At 35.4% G+C, this 15,677-nt stretch overlaps 2 protein-coding genes across 5 annotated transcripts; one reads left to right on the forward strand and one right to left on the reverse strand.

The window, feature by feature from the left end:
- Positions 1-3,374: 3,374 nt before the first annotated feature.
- LOC135838621 (heat shock 70 kDa protein II-like) lies at positions 3,375-8,354 on the forward strand. The gene is made up of 7 exons (XM_065354316.1): positions 3,375-3,567; positions 3,684-3,896; positions 4,002-4,150; positions 5,923-6,132; positions 6,201-7,597; positions 7,713-7,819; positions 7,912-8,354. Exons 2-7 carry the CDS (start codon positions 3,689-3,691, stop codon positions 7,917-7,919), a joined length of 2,079 nt encoding a protein of 692 aa, XP_065210388.1. The 5' UTR covers positions 3,375-3,567; positions 3,684-3,688; the 3' UTR covers positions 7,920-8,354.
- Positions 8,355-11,449: 3,095 nt separating this feature from the next.
- On the reverse strand, positions 11,450-14,903 carry LOC135838622 (heat shock 70 kDa protein II-like). Of its 4 annotated transcripts, none has more exons than XM_065354321.1 (7): positions 14,703-14,903; positions 14,382-14,596; positions 14,093-14,241; positions 13,808-14,017; positions 12,315-13,687; positions 12,041-12,147; positions 11,450-11,942 (listed from the first exon to the last, which is right to left on the reverse strand). In XM_065354321.1, the coding sequence occupies exons 2-7, from the start codon at positions 14,587-14,589 to the stop codon at positions 11,917-11,919; spliced, it is 2,073 nt and encodes a 690-aa protein (XP_065210393.1). In that variant the 5' UTR covers positions 14,590-14,596; positions 14,703-14,903; the 3' UTR covers positions 11,450-11,916. The 4 variants fall into 4 exon arrangements, with proteins under 4 accessions (XP_065210393.1, XP_065210389.1, XP_065210390.1 ...); XM_065354317.1 differs by having other exon boundaries at positions 14,382-14,615; XM_065354318.1 differs by having other exon boundaries at positions 14,382-14,631.
- Positions 14,904-15,677: the final 774 nt, after the last annotated feature.

Genomic DNA, 15,677 nt, shown 5'->3' on the forward strand with positions numbered 1-15,677 from the left:
ACATTAATCGGGAGGGAAAAATGAAATTCATCGCGGAGGAAAATTCATCGTTAGCTGTATTAAATTAATCACGAGGGAAAATTCATCGTACCTGAATTGCCAAAAAGTATCAGTTTTTCTGCTAATAACTCTCAAAAAATCTTGCTTTTTTAAAAAACCGTCAGCCTTACTTTTTGTCAAAAATGGCCAAAAATTCTCGCTTTTTCAGAAATTGACGAAATTCTTGCTTTTTTGTCAAAAAAAAAATGCTTGAAAAAAACCTACCACTGCCATTTTAGTCTACAGTCCAAGCGCAAAAAAGTGTCATTTGAGTTGACCATTTTGGGGGGCAAAAAAAAGAGTTGGCATTTCGTTAGTATCTTATTAACATTCAAGAAAATGGACATTTCGGATTTTTTGACTGGCACAATAGGGAGCTGGAGCCTCAAAACCCCCATTTTTCGAAGTTGGCGGGGGGAAAAAATTTTTTTTTAAATTTGGTAGAGGACACTCTCCCGAGTATAGATATATACTTTTTTTGAGTTGGATTCCGTCACAGTTGCGTTCCAGAGCTGCATAAAGGCAATTTTTTGCCAATTTTGGCACTTTTTCACATAAAAACGACTCTGTAGAAGCAATACGGCCTGGGGGGCAAAAAATACGCACCTACATGATTGCATCCATTCATCCCACGCTGATAGAGACCAACTTTGTGAAAAACGGCCGGCACAATGACCCGCAGTGCATTTTCAAAGTTACGCATCCGGGCCATTTCATTAACAAAAATGGATGTATGACATTTTGACAACGTGACCGTGCGACCTATCAAAGTGGGTTAAAATTTCGGGAGAAAACCGAAAATCTCTATGAACATTTTTTTTGAGCGTCTCATGAAAATTTTGAGCTAAAAAATTGTATGAATCATTTCTCAAATAGGTACTTTTAGTCTGTTGTAACATGTGACCTATACAAAATGGTTAAAATTTTGCGAGGAAACCGAAAATTTCAATGAAAATTTTTTTTGAGTGTTTCATAGCTCCGTGTGGCCAGCCCCGACCATGTGGGGGTGAGGGGCGAAAATAGTGCCAATCGTTTGTGCTTCGTTTGTGCTTGCTCCCCTACAAAGTGGAAATGGTCGGGGCTGGGGACACGCAGCCCCGACCATGAGGAGGAGGGGGTCGAAAATAGTGCCTATCGTTTGTGCTTCGTTTGTGCACGTTTGTGCACCAATTGGTTTCGTTTGTGCTCGCTCCCCTACAAAGTTGAAATGGTCGGGGCTGGGGACATGCTAATAGGGGGAGCCCATAGGAAGGGGCTTTAGAGGAATGAAAACCATACACATCGTTTGTGCTTTTGATGCTGAGGATTGTGCACTCATCAAATTGACCCATTGCGTTCGTTTTGTTATACTTGTAATTAAAAGCGTAATTATTCTTGGTCGGGCTGGGGACACGCAGCCCCGACCAAGGCTCCCTTCAAATACGCCATGAAGGGGGTGAGCACAAACGAAAGTAATTAGTGCACAAACGTGCACAAATGAAGCACAAACGATTGGCACTATTTTCGACCCCCACCCCCACATGGTCGGGGCTGGCCACACGGAGCCGTGTTACATGAAAATTTTGAGCTAAAAAAATTGCATGAATCATTTTTCAAGTACATATGCCATCAGTCTGTTGTAACATGCGACCTATGCAAATGGGTTAAAATTTCGCGAGAAAACCGAAAATCTCTATGAAAATTTTTTTTGAGCATCTCATGAAAATTTTGCAGTAAAAAAATTGTATTAACCATTTCTCAAGTATTTTCAGTCTGTTGCGTTGTAACATGCGACCTATGTGAAATGGTTGAAGTTTTGGGTAAAATATAAGTAAAGATTTGGATAGATTTTTATAAAAGGCTTATCTCAACAATCTTGAGACTCAAAAATCTTGTACATTGTTCAGTATTTTAAATGAAATATCCTCAAGATCGCTTCAGTTTGGTAAACTCAACACAAAACAAAAAATCCGAACTGTCCATTTTCTTGAATGTTAATAAGATAGGTACTAACGAAATGCCAACTCTTTTTTTTGCCCCCCAAAAAATTGAACTGTTTTCGGTTTCTAGAGCACTTTTTGGTGTTTGGACTGTAGACTATTTACTATAGAATTACTTATTGTCGTTTTTTTGCCAGTAGGTAGGGTATTCGTTGAAATTATTGTCCAAAGATCTCGTTTCATTCCAAATTTTTTTTTTTTTTTTTTTTTGTTGAAAGTACACTTTAGTCTTTAGGTAAGTTTGATAGGTAGTATTGAAATGCGAAACTTTTCCTTCCTGAAATACATAGCATTTTTTTTTCATGAGTATCAATGAAAATTCCAAGTGCAAAAGGGTCTTCGAAGATCAATTAATAAAAATCGAGTTGGTAATCGCTTCATGACTCGTGATTTCAGATTTACCATTCCTTTATTTTTTTTTCAGTGCTGCGCGAAGAAAATCATTCGTTGAATAATTGATTACCTAATTAATTAAGGTCAAATTATAGGTCGATTAATTGATTTAGAGTTGCCACTTTTCAAAAAAATTAAAAAAGTGAGAAAGCTCAAAGATTTTTTTCAGAGTGAAAGATCTAACGAATTCGTTTTCGTTTTTTTGATACCATTAATTGAAGTGCTAATGGTGAAAACCGCCTTAGTCATTTTTTTGTTCACACAACTTTGAACATTTTTTTTTTTCATATTTCATCAATTTTAAAGGGAAAAATCAGAAAAATGAGTATTGTAATGCATTTTGGGATAGTTGAAGATGTTTTTTTAATACTTGGCCATAAAGTTTTTACATTAGATACCATTGAAGTAGGACAACAACGTTTTCATTGATTTGTAGAAAAATCACTTCTGACTAAGGCTACTTTCACCATTAGCCCATCAATTGTCCGATGAATTTTGCCTCGCGATTAGTTTCACCCGGCGATGAATTTTCCTGTTACCGAAATTTGGCTCAGAATCAAATTTTCAGCTGCCCAAGTCGAGTACAGCGCTTTTTGGACCGGTTCCAGTGTGCTGGAGAAAAACTAATTTCTGCAGAAGGTTCCAAATCTTCTCGAAAATGGTCGCAATCGATTCGTAGGGTATTTTAATTCAAGTAACTTTTTAGTAGGTTTGCTTAATTTTTTTTGGTCAATTCATTCTAAGCAAAATAGATAATACTTATCCTACCTATTTGAACAATCAATTCGGTGGTGACAAAATGTGAAAGCATCGCGACTTTCCAACGAAAAAAAATTGCTTTTTATTCGATCGACATTAAAAAAATGTTGAGATGTGATGATGTTAACATCCGGTTGGTTGTGGGCGGTAGACGTTAGACGTTAAGATTTATAAATAACTACACAGTCTTCATGATCAACTGTCGTATGTCGGACAGTCGAACCAGTTACGTTACTTAGTAGATGAAAAATTGAAAATCGTCGGAATACCATACGTCTAGTACACTTATTGCATCGCATGCGCAGACTACGAAAGTGAAGATCATAAAATAGTAAATATTCTTAGCGATTGTCGCAGGATTTCGGTCATTTAGTTCATTATTATACTTGTTTGGCAGGTAAATTTTTGCATTTTTAATTTACATCTCTGATGAATTATGATTACCTATATCAAACGGAAGGAACACGATTATTTAAAAAAATAATTCTGTACCTATCTTTATTCTTATGATAGATCCAATGGATGATTCTGCTCCAGTGATCGGCATAGATTTGGGAACCACGTACTCTTGTGTTGGTGTTTTTCAGCATGGTAAAGTGGAAATTATCGCCAACGATCAAGGTAACAGAGCCACGCCGAGTTTTGTCGCCTTCACACAGGCCGAGACGCTAATAGGAGATGCGGCGAAAAGTCAGTCAGCAAGGAACGTAAATAATACAATTTTTCGTAAGTTTCGATTTCGAATTTTCTCCTCATACTCGTTAAAACACTATCATAGAATAGGTATAAAATTCGTTACCGTCTTGGTCGTTTTTTAATTTCTGTGCGCAGATGCCAAGAGGCTTATAGGTCGTAATTTCGACGATGTCACGGTTCAAGCCGATATGAAGCTGTGGCCTTTTCAGGTGGTTAGTGATAAAAACAAACCAAAAATTAAAGTCAAAGTCCACGGTACTTCTAAAACCTATTTTTCTGAAGAAGTGAGTTTTGAACTTTTTAAATTTATGTACCTACAGGGTGGACGGAAATATCGTGAGCCCCTAAAAAAGTTTTCTGTTAAATATTTTGGTTGGTCAGTTCACAGTGAATGATAATAATGATAGTATATGATTAGTTGTTGGACTGAGATGATAACTTTCCACTAATCATATACATCTATTCTACGTGTCAACCTACATTTTTAATAAAAAACTCTCTCTGGGGTTCACGATATTTTTGTCCACTCTGTATAGAGAAGTTGTGTTGGGGTCATTCCATGTCAACTCAACCAACATTTTTGGGTCATGTCCTTCGATTTCGCTCAAATTTTTTTTACAATATCTACCCACCCAGTAAGTAAGAAAGCTGCAATCAGTCTGGTCCCAGCCCCATCAGGGAGCGGGTGGGGGGGGGCTTTCATTATTTTCACATTGTCTCGAGGTACTCAACTTCAGCAGCCCATTCCTCCAAAACTATGATACTTTGATCAAAACTGATTTCACAGTTCGAAAGGGCATCGAATTTTAAACTTTTTAAGTATTTTGAAATTTTCAAAAGTTGAAAGTTGAACTTTCAAATTTGAAAGTTCAAATTTCAAAATGGCGCTGTAAGTGGGAGCTACCATTTAAAATTTTGAAAAAATTTCCATACATGTACATTTTGATACTTTTTCGAAATATTAAGGTTTCGAGATGGCACTCTTGACGGAGGGGGAGCACCCCCAACCCCAATTTTGGGTGAAACTTTCGAAAGAAAATCTGGGGCATGTGATATATCGAGTTGTATGTTTTAGGCGACGCTGAACACCAATATGACATTAGATTTTTGATAGGATCCCATCCACGGCCCTCAGCACCTCCCCAAAGGGGGGTAAAAGTTCAAAAAAGTGTTTTGTTCGTGCGACACATGCAATAATATGTTTTTGGTGACGCTGAACACGAATATGACGTCAGATTTTTTATTGGACCCGTCCACGGCCCCCTGCACCTCCCCAAAGGGGGTAACCTCCAAAAAAATGGTAACATTCGTGTGACACATGAAATAGTATGTTTTCGATATCGCTGAACACGAATATAGTCATAGTTTTTTAAATCGATCTCACCCATGGCCACCAGAACCTCCCACAATAGGTAAAAGTCCAAAAAAATTGTTGGGGACCGTGGACACCTCATCCACGGTCCCCAACAATTTTTTATATCACATGCCCCAGATTTTCTTTCGAAAGTTTTACCCGAAATTGGGGGTGGGGGTGCTCCCCCTCCGTCAAGAGTGCCATCTCGAAACCTTAATATTTCGAAAAAGTATCAAAATGTACATCTATGGAAATTTTTTCAAAATTTTAAATGGTAGCTCCCACTTACAGCTCTATTTTGAAATTTGAACTTTCAAATTGATAGTTCAACTTTCAACTTTTGAAAATTTCAAAATACTTAAAAAGTTTACAATTCAATGCCCTTACGAACTGTGAAATCAGTTTTGATCAAAGTATCATAGTTTTGGAGGAATGGGCTGCTGAAGTTGAGTACCTCGAGACAATGTGAAAATAATGAAAGCCGCGCCACCCGCCCCCTGAGGGGACTGGGACCAAACTGATTGCGGATTTCTTACTTACTGAGTGGGTAGATATTGTAAAAAAAAATTGAGTTAAATCGAAAGACATGACTTTCAAAATCGCCTTTTTTTGGTTGAGTTGACATGGAATGAACCACGGTTCATTAGGTAGGTGTACGCCAACAAGGTATCAATGTACTAAATTGATTCAATTTTTCTTTAGATATCGTCGATGGTGCTACGAACAATGAAAGAGACCGCTGAAGCTTACTTGGGTGAAAAAATTGGAAATGCTGTAATCACGGTGCCCGCTTATTTCAACGATTCTCAAAGATCAGCTACAGTTGATGCGGCCAAAATCGCAGGCTTGAACGTATTACGTATAATTAATGAACCTACAGCCGCTGCAATTGCTTATGGTCTAGACAAAAAAGTTCGTATCATTTTTAGTGAGCTTTTCCTGTTAATCACCGATCGATTAATGTTCTTTGAATTCTGCAGGATTCAGGAGAGCAAACAATATTGATTTTCGACCTCGGTGGTGGCACTTTCGATGTATCCATTTTATCCATTGAAAACGGTATTTTTGAAGTGATTTCAACTGCCGGCGATACGCATTTGGGCGGTGAAGATTTCGACGACAGAATGGTCAATCACTTCGTTCAAGAATTCAAACAGAAATACAAGAAAGTACTTGGAGATAACAAGAAGGCCTTACGTCGCTTGAGAACCGCTTGTGAACGAGCAAAAAGAACTTTATCGTCGGCCACTGTAGCCGCTATCGAAATCGAATCTCTTCACGATGGAATCGATTTTTATAGTTCGATCTCTCGTGCTCGTTTTGAAGAACTAAATGCTGACTACTTTCGAAACGCCGTGGCACTGGTTGAAAAAGCTATCAAGGATGCTGATATCAGTAAAAATCAGATTGATCACGTGGTTTTGGTTGGTGGCTCGTCCCGCATACCAAAAATTCAGAGAATGTTGCAAGATTTATTCAGTGGAAAGGAGTTGAACAAATCGATTAACCCAGACGAAGCAGTAGCTTGTGGAGCTGCCATACAAGCTGCCATACTGAATGGTGATCAATCGAAGAATGTCCAAGACATAGTTTTATTCGACGTTACACCAATGTCGCTGGGTGTTGGTGTTGGACTCGATCATGAAGAAATGGATGTGTTCTTTAAACGTAACTCGTCTATTCCAGCAAAAATCACTAAAGGACGCTGCACGGTGGATGATAATCAAACTGTTGTAGATTTCAAAGTGTACGAAGGTGAATATCCAACAACAAAGGATAATCATTGGCTTGGTCAATTTAGACTTACTGGAATCCCTCCTAAACCCGCTGGGGAAGCGAAAATGGATGTAACTTTCGAAATAGATGCTAACGGTATCCTAAACCTGACTGCTGTGGAAAGATCTACTGGTAGTACGAATCAATTGACTATCGCACATGATAAAGGTCGTCTCAGTAAGGACGAAATTGAGCGTATGATCAAAGACGCTGAAGAATCGTATGTAAAAGAAGCGAGACGAAAAGCGGTATTAGCTGCTAAACACTCTTTGGAGTCGTACTGTGCCGACGTGAAGAGCACTGTTGCAGAATTGAAAGATAAAATCGAAAAATCCGATAGAGATATAATTTTGAAAAAATGTGAAGAAACTATTCTCTGGTTGAATTCGGACAAATCAGCTAAAAAAGAAACTATTCTCTGGTTGAATTCGGACAAATCAGCTAAAAAAGAGGTATTCGAAAGTAAACTGGAAGAATTGAAAAAAATATTCGATACGATCATTTCGATAGCCAAGCACCCTGATGAAGCAAAGGATAAATATTACGAAATATTGAATGTTTCCAAAGACGCCAACAAAAAACAGATTGAGAAAGCTTTCAGGTAAATCGTCGATGATACCTAATTATTTTCCATAAGATCTAAGATTCGCAGAAATTGAAAATTAACCTTTAAAAATGCCTATTTATTTTACTGTAAATTTTTCAAATCTTAACAGGAAAATCGGTTCGAAATATCATCCTGATAAATACAAGGGGGACAAGGAAATTGCGAATATGTATTGGATATTTATTACAAAAGCAAAAAATACTCTCATTAATCTAGGTAAGTACCTATGCTTATGTATTGAAGTAATGTTGCAATGAAAAGTTATTCAATTCTGAACTAATCATACATACCTATTTCTTTCTTTGCAGTAAAGTGAAGATTCTGAATTAGTGTACAATGCAGATTGCCTACTTGAAGTTCTACGTAATTGAGAACTTGAGAAATTTAAGATACCTATCTATCTCATCACGTCATCAGTCATCATTTCTCAGATGTCAACGCCATATTTTCAAATTTTGTGTTCAATTCAATAGCCCGTACATTTTTTGGAGTAGGTACCTAGCTTACCATTTTATTCTAGGTACGTATTTCCTGATGAGAATTTCAACTTCATCTTGTCAACTTTTTTTATTAATGGTTTCAAATTATCATGGCTTGTATTAGTGGAGGTTAAATCAATAGGTAGTATCATATCTGTAATGATTAGTTTATAAATTACATTATTCTTACCTATTTAGTATATTTTCATGGGTGGTACTATATTTTTTTCTTTAATACATGTATATTATTGCTTTCATTTTTGGTGTTTTCAAAAAGACAATCGTATGAGATTAAATAATGATATTGCTTACAAAGTACGTAACTACTTACGTTGGTATCTGAAGTAAATTTATACCCTCCATGTTTTTTGTTTTTTTCTTTGTAGGCATACGTGAACAGACGTGAACGTATAGTATTTCGCAATTTGAAAAAATCCGGAATAGCATGTATATTATATGTATATTAAGTATAGTATAATTTAAATCCGAAATACCTGCTGTGTCTTCCCCTTCACTAGTTAGGTGGCTGATCTTTTTGGGTCAATATTTAGCGGTTGATCACATCTTTTCAATACTTCAAAATTATCAACTTTGCTGGAGACTATCTGTAAAACTCCTTAAAATGGTTCGAAACCGTTTCAATTCGATTCGACTAGTCGAAAATTGATTATTTACCCACTTTCAGATTTCTACAGAAGTCATTTTGGTGAAATTCTGCTCTTTATTTTCAAAAGGCCACTTTTGGGTTTTTAAAGTGGTCGCTTTCAGGTTTTTGCAATTTTAAAATTAACACTTTCGGGCAAAAATTAAAGTTTCTGAAATTTTTCAAAAAGACGCTTCATCCGCAAAGATTTATTTTTCGAAAATTAAGGTGCCCAAAAGATGCGCAATTCTTTTCAATTTCAATTGATATAAGATAGCTTATTGCCAGTTGCCAATAATTTGACAATATTTCTAGGAACTAAACTAGAGATTTTTGGAGGGGGTTCGACTGAAAATTTGCCAACTGATATAGGGAAAAATTACACGTTTGTCAATTGATGTCATTATTCATATCAGTTAGATAAAAAAATTTTCATTTTCTGTTTTGGATTTTTATTTTAAAATAAAAACCAATTGCCTCGAGCGAAGGAATAGAAGGGTGAACGTATTTGAAAAATTTGATTTCGAGAGGCCTGAAAACGATCAAAATCTGGAGTTTATTTGTTAGCAGAGCACAACTCGGTGCCTTCAATTTTAGAGCCAAGCAAACATCAAACATGTATACACGAACCGGAGTAGGGTTGCCTATGACTATGTGATTGATAAAATGAGATGCTTGAAAGTACAACGTATTACTTGTACGTAATTTATTCAATATCGGTGATTTCTCTACAAAAAAAAAAATGAATCGCCAAATTTTGAAAATTTTTTAGCCTTTCGCCCTCCTTTTGCCCCCACGAAACTCAACTCACCTCAATCATTGCAATTTCAGAAAAATTTAAAAATTTGAATTGTTTTTTTTTCATTCTTAATAAGTGAGTTTTTTCAAGACAAAAAAAATAATAAAAAAAACTTTTACTTTGATGAAATAAACGAAGAAAAATTGAAGAACACTTCAAATAACGAAAACACAAAATACTTTCATCGTTTTCAAAAACAATTGCAAGAGAAATTTGAGAATTTGTGCCCAATTTGATTAAAAATGGTCACAATGACAGCATAACTGAGTCCTGTGAATACTGAATTTCACTTTTCTCATTTCTGTGAGAATTTCTCTAAAATTAAAGGATTTAAAAATTTTTCATGGGGTTCAGAATAGTTCGAAGCCATCGCTAATCAAATCGGTTGGTCAAAAATACTCGTATTTTGGAAACCAAAAATCCGTAAGTTTTTTTAATGATCATCATTTTCATCATAAAATAAATAAAATAATTTTTTTCATTTTGGGAACCCTTGATTCTTCTTTTAGGTAACCTAGTAGGTACCTAGTTTGAAATTAGTGTTTTCTTAACTAATATCAACCCGAAATACATTATGGCAAATTGCAATTTCAGCGAAGTTCCAGCACTGCCAGTTACAAAGTGAATTCTTCTCTTTTCTAATTTTTTGGAGTTTGTGAAACTAATCAAAAATTCACTGGTACCGATTTGATAACATTTTTGTTGACATATTTAAATTTGAATTTCATCCAGTATAAGTTGAACCTATTTTGGTAGATCGCATGGCACATTTTTCAAAGATTCCAAAAATGATGATCTAATTTTGAGCTTAAAGTTCTCCAAAAAATGCTCATGAAAAGACCAGTTAGAAGTTTTGAGTTTTTGCCGAAATATTGATCCATTTTGATAGGCTCAATGACTTATTCTTTAAAAAATTCAAAAGTATAAAAGTCAATTTTGAGCTCAAAATTATCTAAAAATGTTCAAGAAAAGTTTTGACGGAAATTATTCATTTTCGGTCGAAATTTCAGCCCGTTTTTCCAGATTTATTGACAAATTTTTCAAAACCCCCTACAATCGTAAACCAATTTTGGGCTCAGAATTCTTTAAAAATGCTCAAAAACATTTTTGCTTGAATATCATAATATATTTTTCATCTAACAAAATACGAATCCAATTTTGTATGTCGCACGGCACATTTTCGTTAGAAAGACTTTTAATTATCGAGAGCCTTGTTTTTTTTTTCAAAATTGCAAGAAAATGAAAAACCCTTTTTTGGCCCATATTTCTCAGAAAGTTTAGTTTTCTTTTGTCGAAAAAGGAACTATTCTTTTGCCTGTTTAAAATTGCAATGCAAATGAGTTTTTTAAATTCAAATCGCAAAAAAAATATACTTTTAAAAACTGTAAAAAAAGACTCGCTTTCAGTCAAAATTCCAGAGAAGTGAGGGTTTTTGCCAGAATCCCAAAAAGGCCTGTTTTATTTATTAATTTTTTTTTGTTTTGAGTAACTTGCACATTTTCAAGTTTTAATTTCTTGCTAAAATTTTCAAAAATTCTGATATTTGAAAGTCAAGTTTTGGAGAAAATTCTTTCAATATCACGTTTTGATAGATAGTTTGAAGGTTTTTTTTCTTTCTTTTTTTTTGCAATCCTTTTTAACCAATTAGGTTTAACAAGATTTCGAAGGTACCTACTCAGAATAATGCATGCAGAATACGTAAAAACTACCTCATTTCAATCACTTTTAGCCTTATAATTGAAATGAAGTATAAATTAAATTCATCAAAATGTCACCAGGCACCATCATCAATGATTCAACTGAACGTTACAAGTTAAAACAATAAAAATGTTATGTAAATATTTCCACTAATCAACTTTTCTCAAATTTTCGAAAAAATCAGTCGTAAAATGTTGATGTTCTGAGGCAAAAAATTAGACACATAATCACAAAAAAGTGAATTTTTCATTTAATACAATCGTGACTATCATGGGAAAAAAATAAGCATGCAAGTAAAAATATAAGGTAATATAAAAAAACGAAGATCTCTTAACATAATCTCAACCTAAACAATGCATATCTACATTGAAATAGGTATCTTGACATCTATCGGTATCACAAACTACATATTTAAATTATAGAACATATAGTAAAACAATCATCTCAAATATCTATCACTATAACGCAACTTCCGCTGAAGTAGCTGCAATATTACAGAAATGCATACGCGCGATACCTTAATATCGAGATCATTAGGCCTAATCTAGAAATGTACAGAACAAAAAAAATAATTCATTAGGAGAGAGAAAGTAAATATTCTCATTTTGGACTGTCGAAGTATGATTACGATCCAGTTGAAAAAAATGAAACTGATCCATGAACCCAAGCTGCTATCAATTGGAATTATTCTTTTTCACTGCAAAAACGTGATACAAAAAACTACTCTTGATGAAACATTCAAAAAAAATATGGGTAATTTAAGTACCTATCATTGCACCATTTCTCTAATCTCTACACACATTGCATGATATACTCACGGAGTTTGATGAGACAGTCGTTTGCTCTCTTCAAGGTCAGCCAGTACAAATTTCCTATCTCTTTGTCTCCTTCGTATTCATCAGGATGATATTTACACGCTACACTCCTGTAAATTAAAGTTGATAAAAAATTAGATTGTCAAATAGTATCTAGCGTATTGGATTTGATTTTCCTATTGACCGGTTTTCAATTCCCCTGAGTAGTGAGTTCTCACTCCGCAGAGTGAAGAATATACTAAACAGTTTTGTAAAATTAAAAAAGATTCACGTTTACCTGAAGGCTTTTTCGATTTCTGTTTTGGTGGAATGTTTTGTCACGTTCAATATTTCATAATATTTGTCTTCGCTTTCTTCAGATTGACTAGAAATAGAAATTATCATATCGAATATATTTTTCAGTTCTTCTAGTTTACATTCGTACTGGTCTTTCCCAACTGACTGGTTTGAATTCAACCAGGCAATGGTTTCTTTACATTTCTTCAAGATTATGTCTTTATCGAATTTATCTATCTTATTTTTCAATTTTTCATCTTGCACTGTGCGTTTAACGCTGATGCAGTATTCTTCTAGAGAACTTTTAGCGGCAACCGCAGCCTTTCTCAGCTTTTCCTTTGTGTCGAATTTTTCAGCATCTTTGACCATGCGATCAATTTGATCTCTACTGAGACGACCTTTATCATACGCAATCGTAACTTGGGTTTTAAGGCCAGTCAATGGTTCCACAGCAGTTACGTTCAAAATACCATTAGCATCGATTTCGAAAGTTACGTCTACTTTGGTTTGACCTTGAGGTGCACTTGTAATTCCTACGAGCACGATTTCACCAAGCAAGTGATTATCTTTCGTTGTCACATATTCACCTTCACACACTTCGGAATAAACTTCAGTTTGATTGTCGTATGATGTCACGAATGTCTCAGTGTGTCTTGCTGGAATGAGAGTGTTGCGTTTAATAATCACTTCCACATCACCATTACGGCCACGATTCCTTCCCTCCGTGACAGAGACCCCTAAGGACAACGGTGTAACATCGAACAACACTACATCTAGTAATTCTTTTGGTTTTTTGCCGCTTAGTATAGCGGCGTGAACAGCAGCTCCATATGCTACAGCTTCATCCGGATTGATAGAGTTGTTCAATTCTTTCTCATCGAAGATATCTCGTAACATTTTTCGTACTTTTGGGATACGGGATGAACCACCAACTAAAACGACGTGATCAATATTCGTTTTCTTAATTTCAGCATCCTGGAGCGCTTTTTCAACGGTAGCCATCGTGTTTTGAAAAAATTCAGCGTTCAATTCCTCAAAACGGGCACGAGAGATTGAACTATAGAAGTCGACGCCATCGTGAAGAGAATAAATATCAATGCTGGCCTCACTCGATGATGATAAAATTCTTTTCGCTTGTTCGCAACTAATTCGCAACCGACGTAGAGCTTTTTTGTTTCCAGTGAGATCTTTATGATATTTACGTCTAAATTCTTGAACGAAATGATCCACCATTTTATTGTCAAAATCTTCGCCGCCCAAATGAGTATCTCCTGCGGTGGAAACCACTTGGAAAACACCTTTATCGATAGTCAAGATGGAGACATCGAAAGTTCCGCCACCCAGATCAAAAATCAATGCGGTTTCATTTTTATCCTGAAGAAAGAAATCAAAAATTTTAATTAGTCAACTGATGAGTAGCGAATGACAGATATTTGGTCTCGGCTAGAAGACGACCCTGGATTAGCATAAATTCACACTAAAGCAAACACATACTTTTTTTTCTAATCCGTAAGCAATGGCAGCTGCAGTAGGTTCGTTAATTATACGTAAGACGTTTAGCCCGGCAATTTTGGCAGCATCTACGGTAGCTGCTCTTTGAGAATCGTTAAAATATGCTGGTACGGTGATGACTGCATTTGTAACAGTTTTACCCAGATACGCCTCCGCAGTCTCTTTCATTTTTCGCAATATCATCGCTGATATCTGTAAAGAAAGTTGATTAGGACAGGACAAGTCTAAGTAGAAAATTAAACGTAGCATCTGCAGTTATGCACTCACTTCTTCAGGGAAATACGTTTTAGAAGCACCTTCAAAAGCAACTTGTATCTTCAGCTTGTTATCATCGTCGATGACTAGGAAAGGCCAATGCTTCATATCATTCTGAACTGTTGCATCGTCGAATTTACGACCCATTAATCTTTTGACGTCTGTGCATTACAGTAAAAATCACATAATTTCCCATTAAATTTCGAAAATATATTCGTACACCATACATATGTAATGATATTGCAATTATTGCATCGACGTAAATTATGAGAACAGAAATAACATTTGCAAAGAAACTCACCAAAAATTGTATTATCTGGGTTTCTGGTGGATTGATTTTTTGCTGCTTCTCCGATCAAGATTTCGTTATCTGTAAAAGCGACACAACTCGGCGTGGTTCTGTTACCTTGATCGTTCGCGATGATCTCAACTTTTCCATGCTGGAAAACACCAACACAGGAGTACGTAGTGCCCAGGTCAATTCCAATCGCTGGAGCATCCATATCCATATCGCAGCTTGTCATAATCAGAAGTACTAGTATAAAATAATGCTTTTTACCACATCATATCAATAAAATATCATTAATGAGTACAAAAGTATACTAAAAATCAAAACACATACCGTAATTTTTTATCACCTTCACTGAAAATTGCACCGAACCACTAACTAGAAACTAAACGTGGCGAATATACTTATAATGATTTTGCAAATTACTATCGATTGTGATACCGAATTCCATCAATAGTTCAAGTTCAATACGCAACTACTGCAACTAGTAACTGGTTATCATGCTAGACCAAAGACTTTTGTTGTGTTTCGAATTTCGATGCGTTGCTGGCAGTGGCACTATCTATCGTCTTATGAAGGTCATGTACAGGGTGTCTAAAAAAGAATTGATTTTTATCAAAAAATGCATCGACCTTTGAAAAAATGAGAGAAAATTTCTTTCTTGAAAGTTAAAAATTGAAAAGTTGAATGGTTATCGATGGGAAAATGGGCATTTGAGTGATCGTTTCAATGATGAATGAATTACCAGAGAAGCTTTTACATATTTTGTATTGAAACGATAACTCAAAACAAGGAATATAAAATATTTATATGTATTCCTTGACTAACGCATGAGAGTTTCGAAATTCGAACGACATAAAGAATAGCTTTCAAAAAACGGTTTAGCCACCTGCACAAAAAATCGTGGATCTTACGAAAATTTTAATTTTTCAAAATTATTGCATTCGAATACACTCAGGTACCTATCATAAATATTTTCTACTTTCTAGGTAAGTACCTACTACCTACCTACGTAATATTTTTGGGGTAAAATTAATGCATATAGGTAGGTAGGTAACTTTGCAAAGAATGTTTCATGTTCCTAGATATTGTTATTATTTTCATTTTCTGCGGAAAAGTGTGATGTTTCCTACGTAAACAAAAGTTTCAAATAAAATACCTACTTAAATAGGGAAAAAGTTACACCGAAGTTGTACGATTGCTTTGGGTGGGACTTATCCTGCATCTTATGTTATTCAAGTACTTAAAAATTGATTAAGTAGGCTTCGGTACAAAGGTAAATGTTGGCAGAGATTTTTTGAAACATGG

The sequence above is a fragment of the Planococcus citri genome, chromosome 3 (genome assembly GCF_950023065.1).
Source record: "Planococcus citri chromosome 3, ihPlaCitr1.1, whole genome shotgun sequence".
NCBI classification, from domain to species: Eukaryota; Metazoa; Arthropoda; class Insecta; order Hemiptera; family Pseudococcidae; genus Planococcus; species Planococcus citri.

What these genes read in the sequence shown, in the direction of transcription:
- LOC135838622 (XM_065354317.1), bottom strand. Translation starts at nt 14,604, where the DNA reads ATGACAAGCTGCGATATGGATATGGATGCTCCAGCGATTGGAATTGAC. An exon ending in AAACGTATTTCCCTGAAGAA is followed by an intron (nt 14,018 to 14,092) that starts GTGAGTGCATAA and finishes CTTTCTTTACAG; the next exon opens with ATATCAGCGATGATATTGCG. An exon ending in CGACTGTCTCATCAAACTCC is followed by an intron (nt 11,943 to 12,040) that starts GTGAGTATATCA and finishes CATCAAGAGTAG; the next exon opens with TTTTTTGTATCACGTTTTTG.
- LOC135838621 (XM_065354316.1), top strand. Translation starts at nt 3,689, where the DNA reads ATGGATGATTCTGCTCCAGTGATCGGCATAGATTTGGGAACCACGTAC. An exon ending in CGTAAATAATACAATTTTTC is followed by an intron (nt 3,897 to 4,001) that starts GTAAGTTTCGAT and finishes TTCTGTGCGCAG; the next exon opens with ATGCCAAGAGGCTTATAGGT. An exon ending in CTTATGGTCTAGACAAAAAA is followed by an intron (nt 6,133 to 6,200) that starts GTTCGTATCATT and finishes TGAATTCTGCAG; the next exon opens with GATTCAGGAGAGCAAACAAT.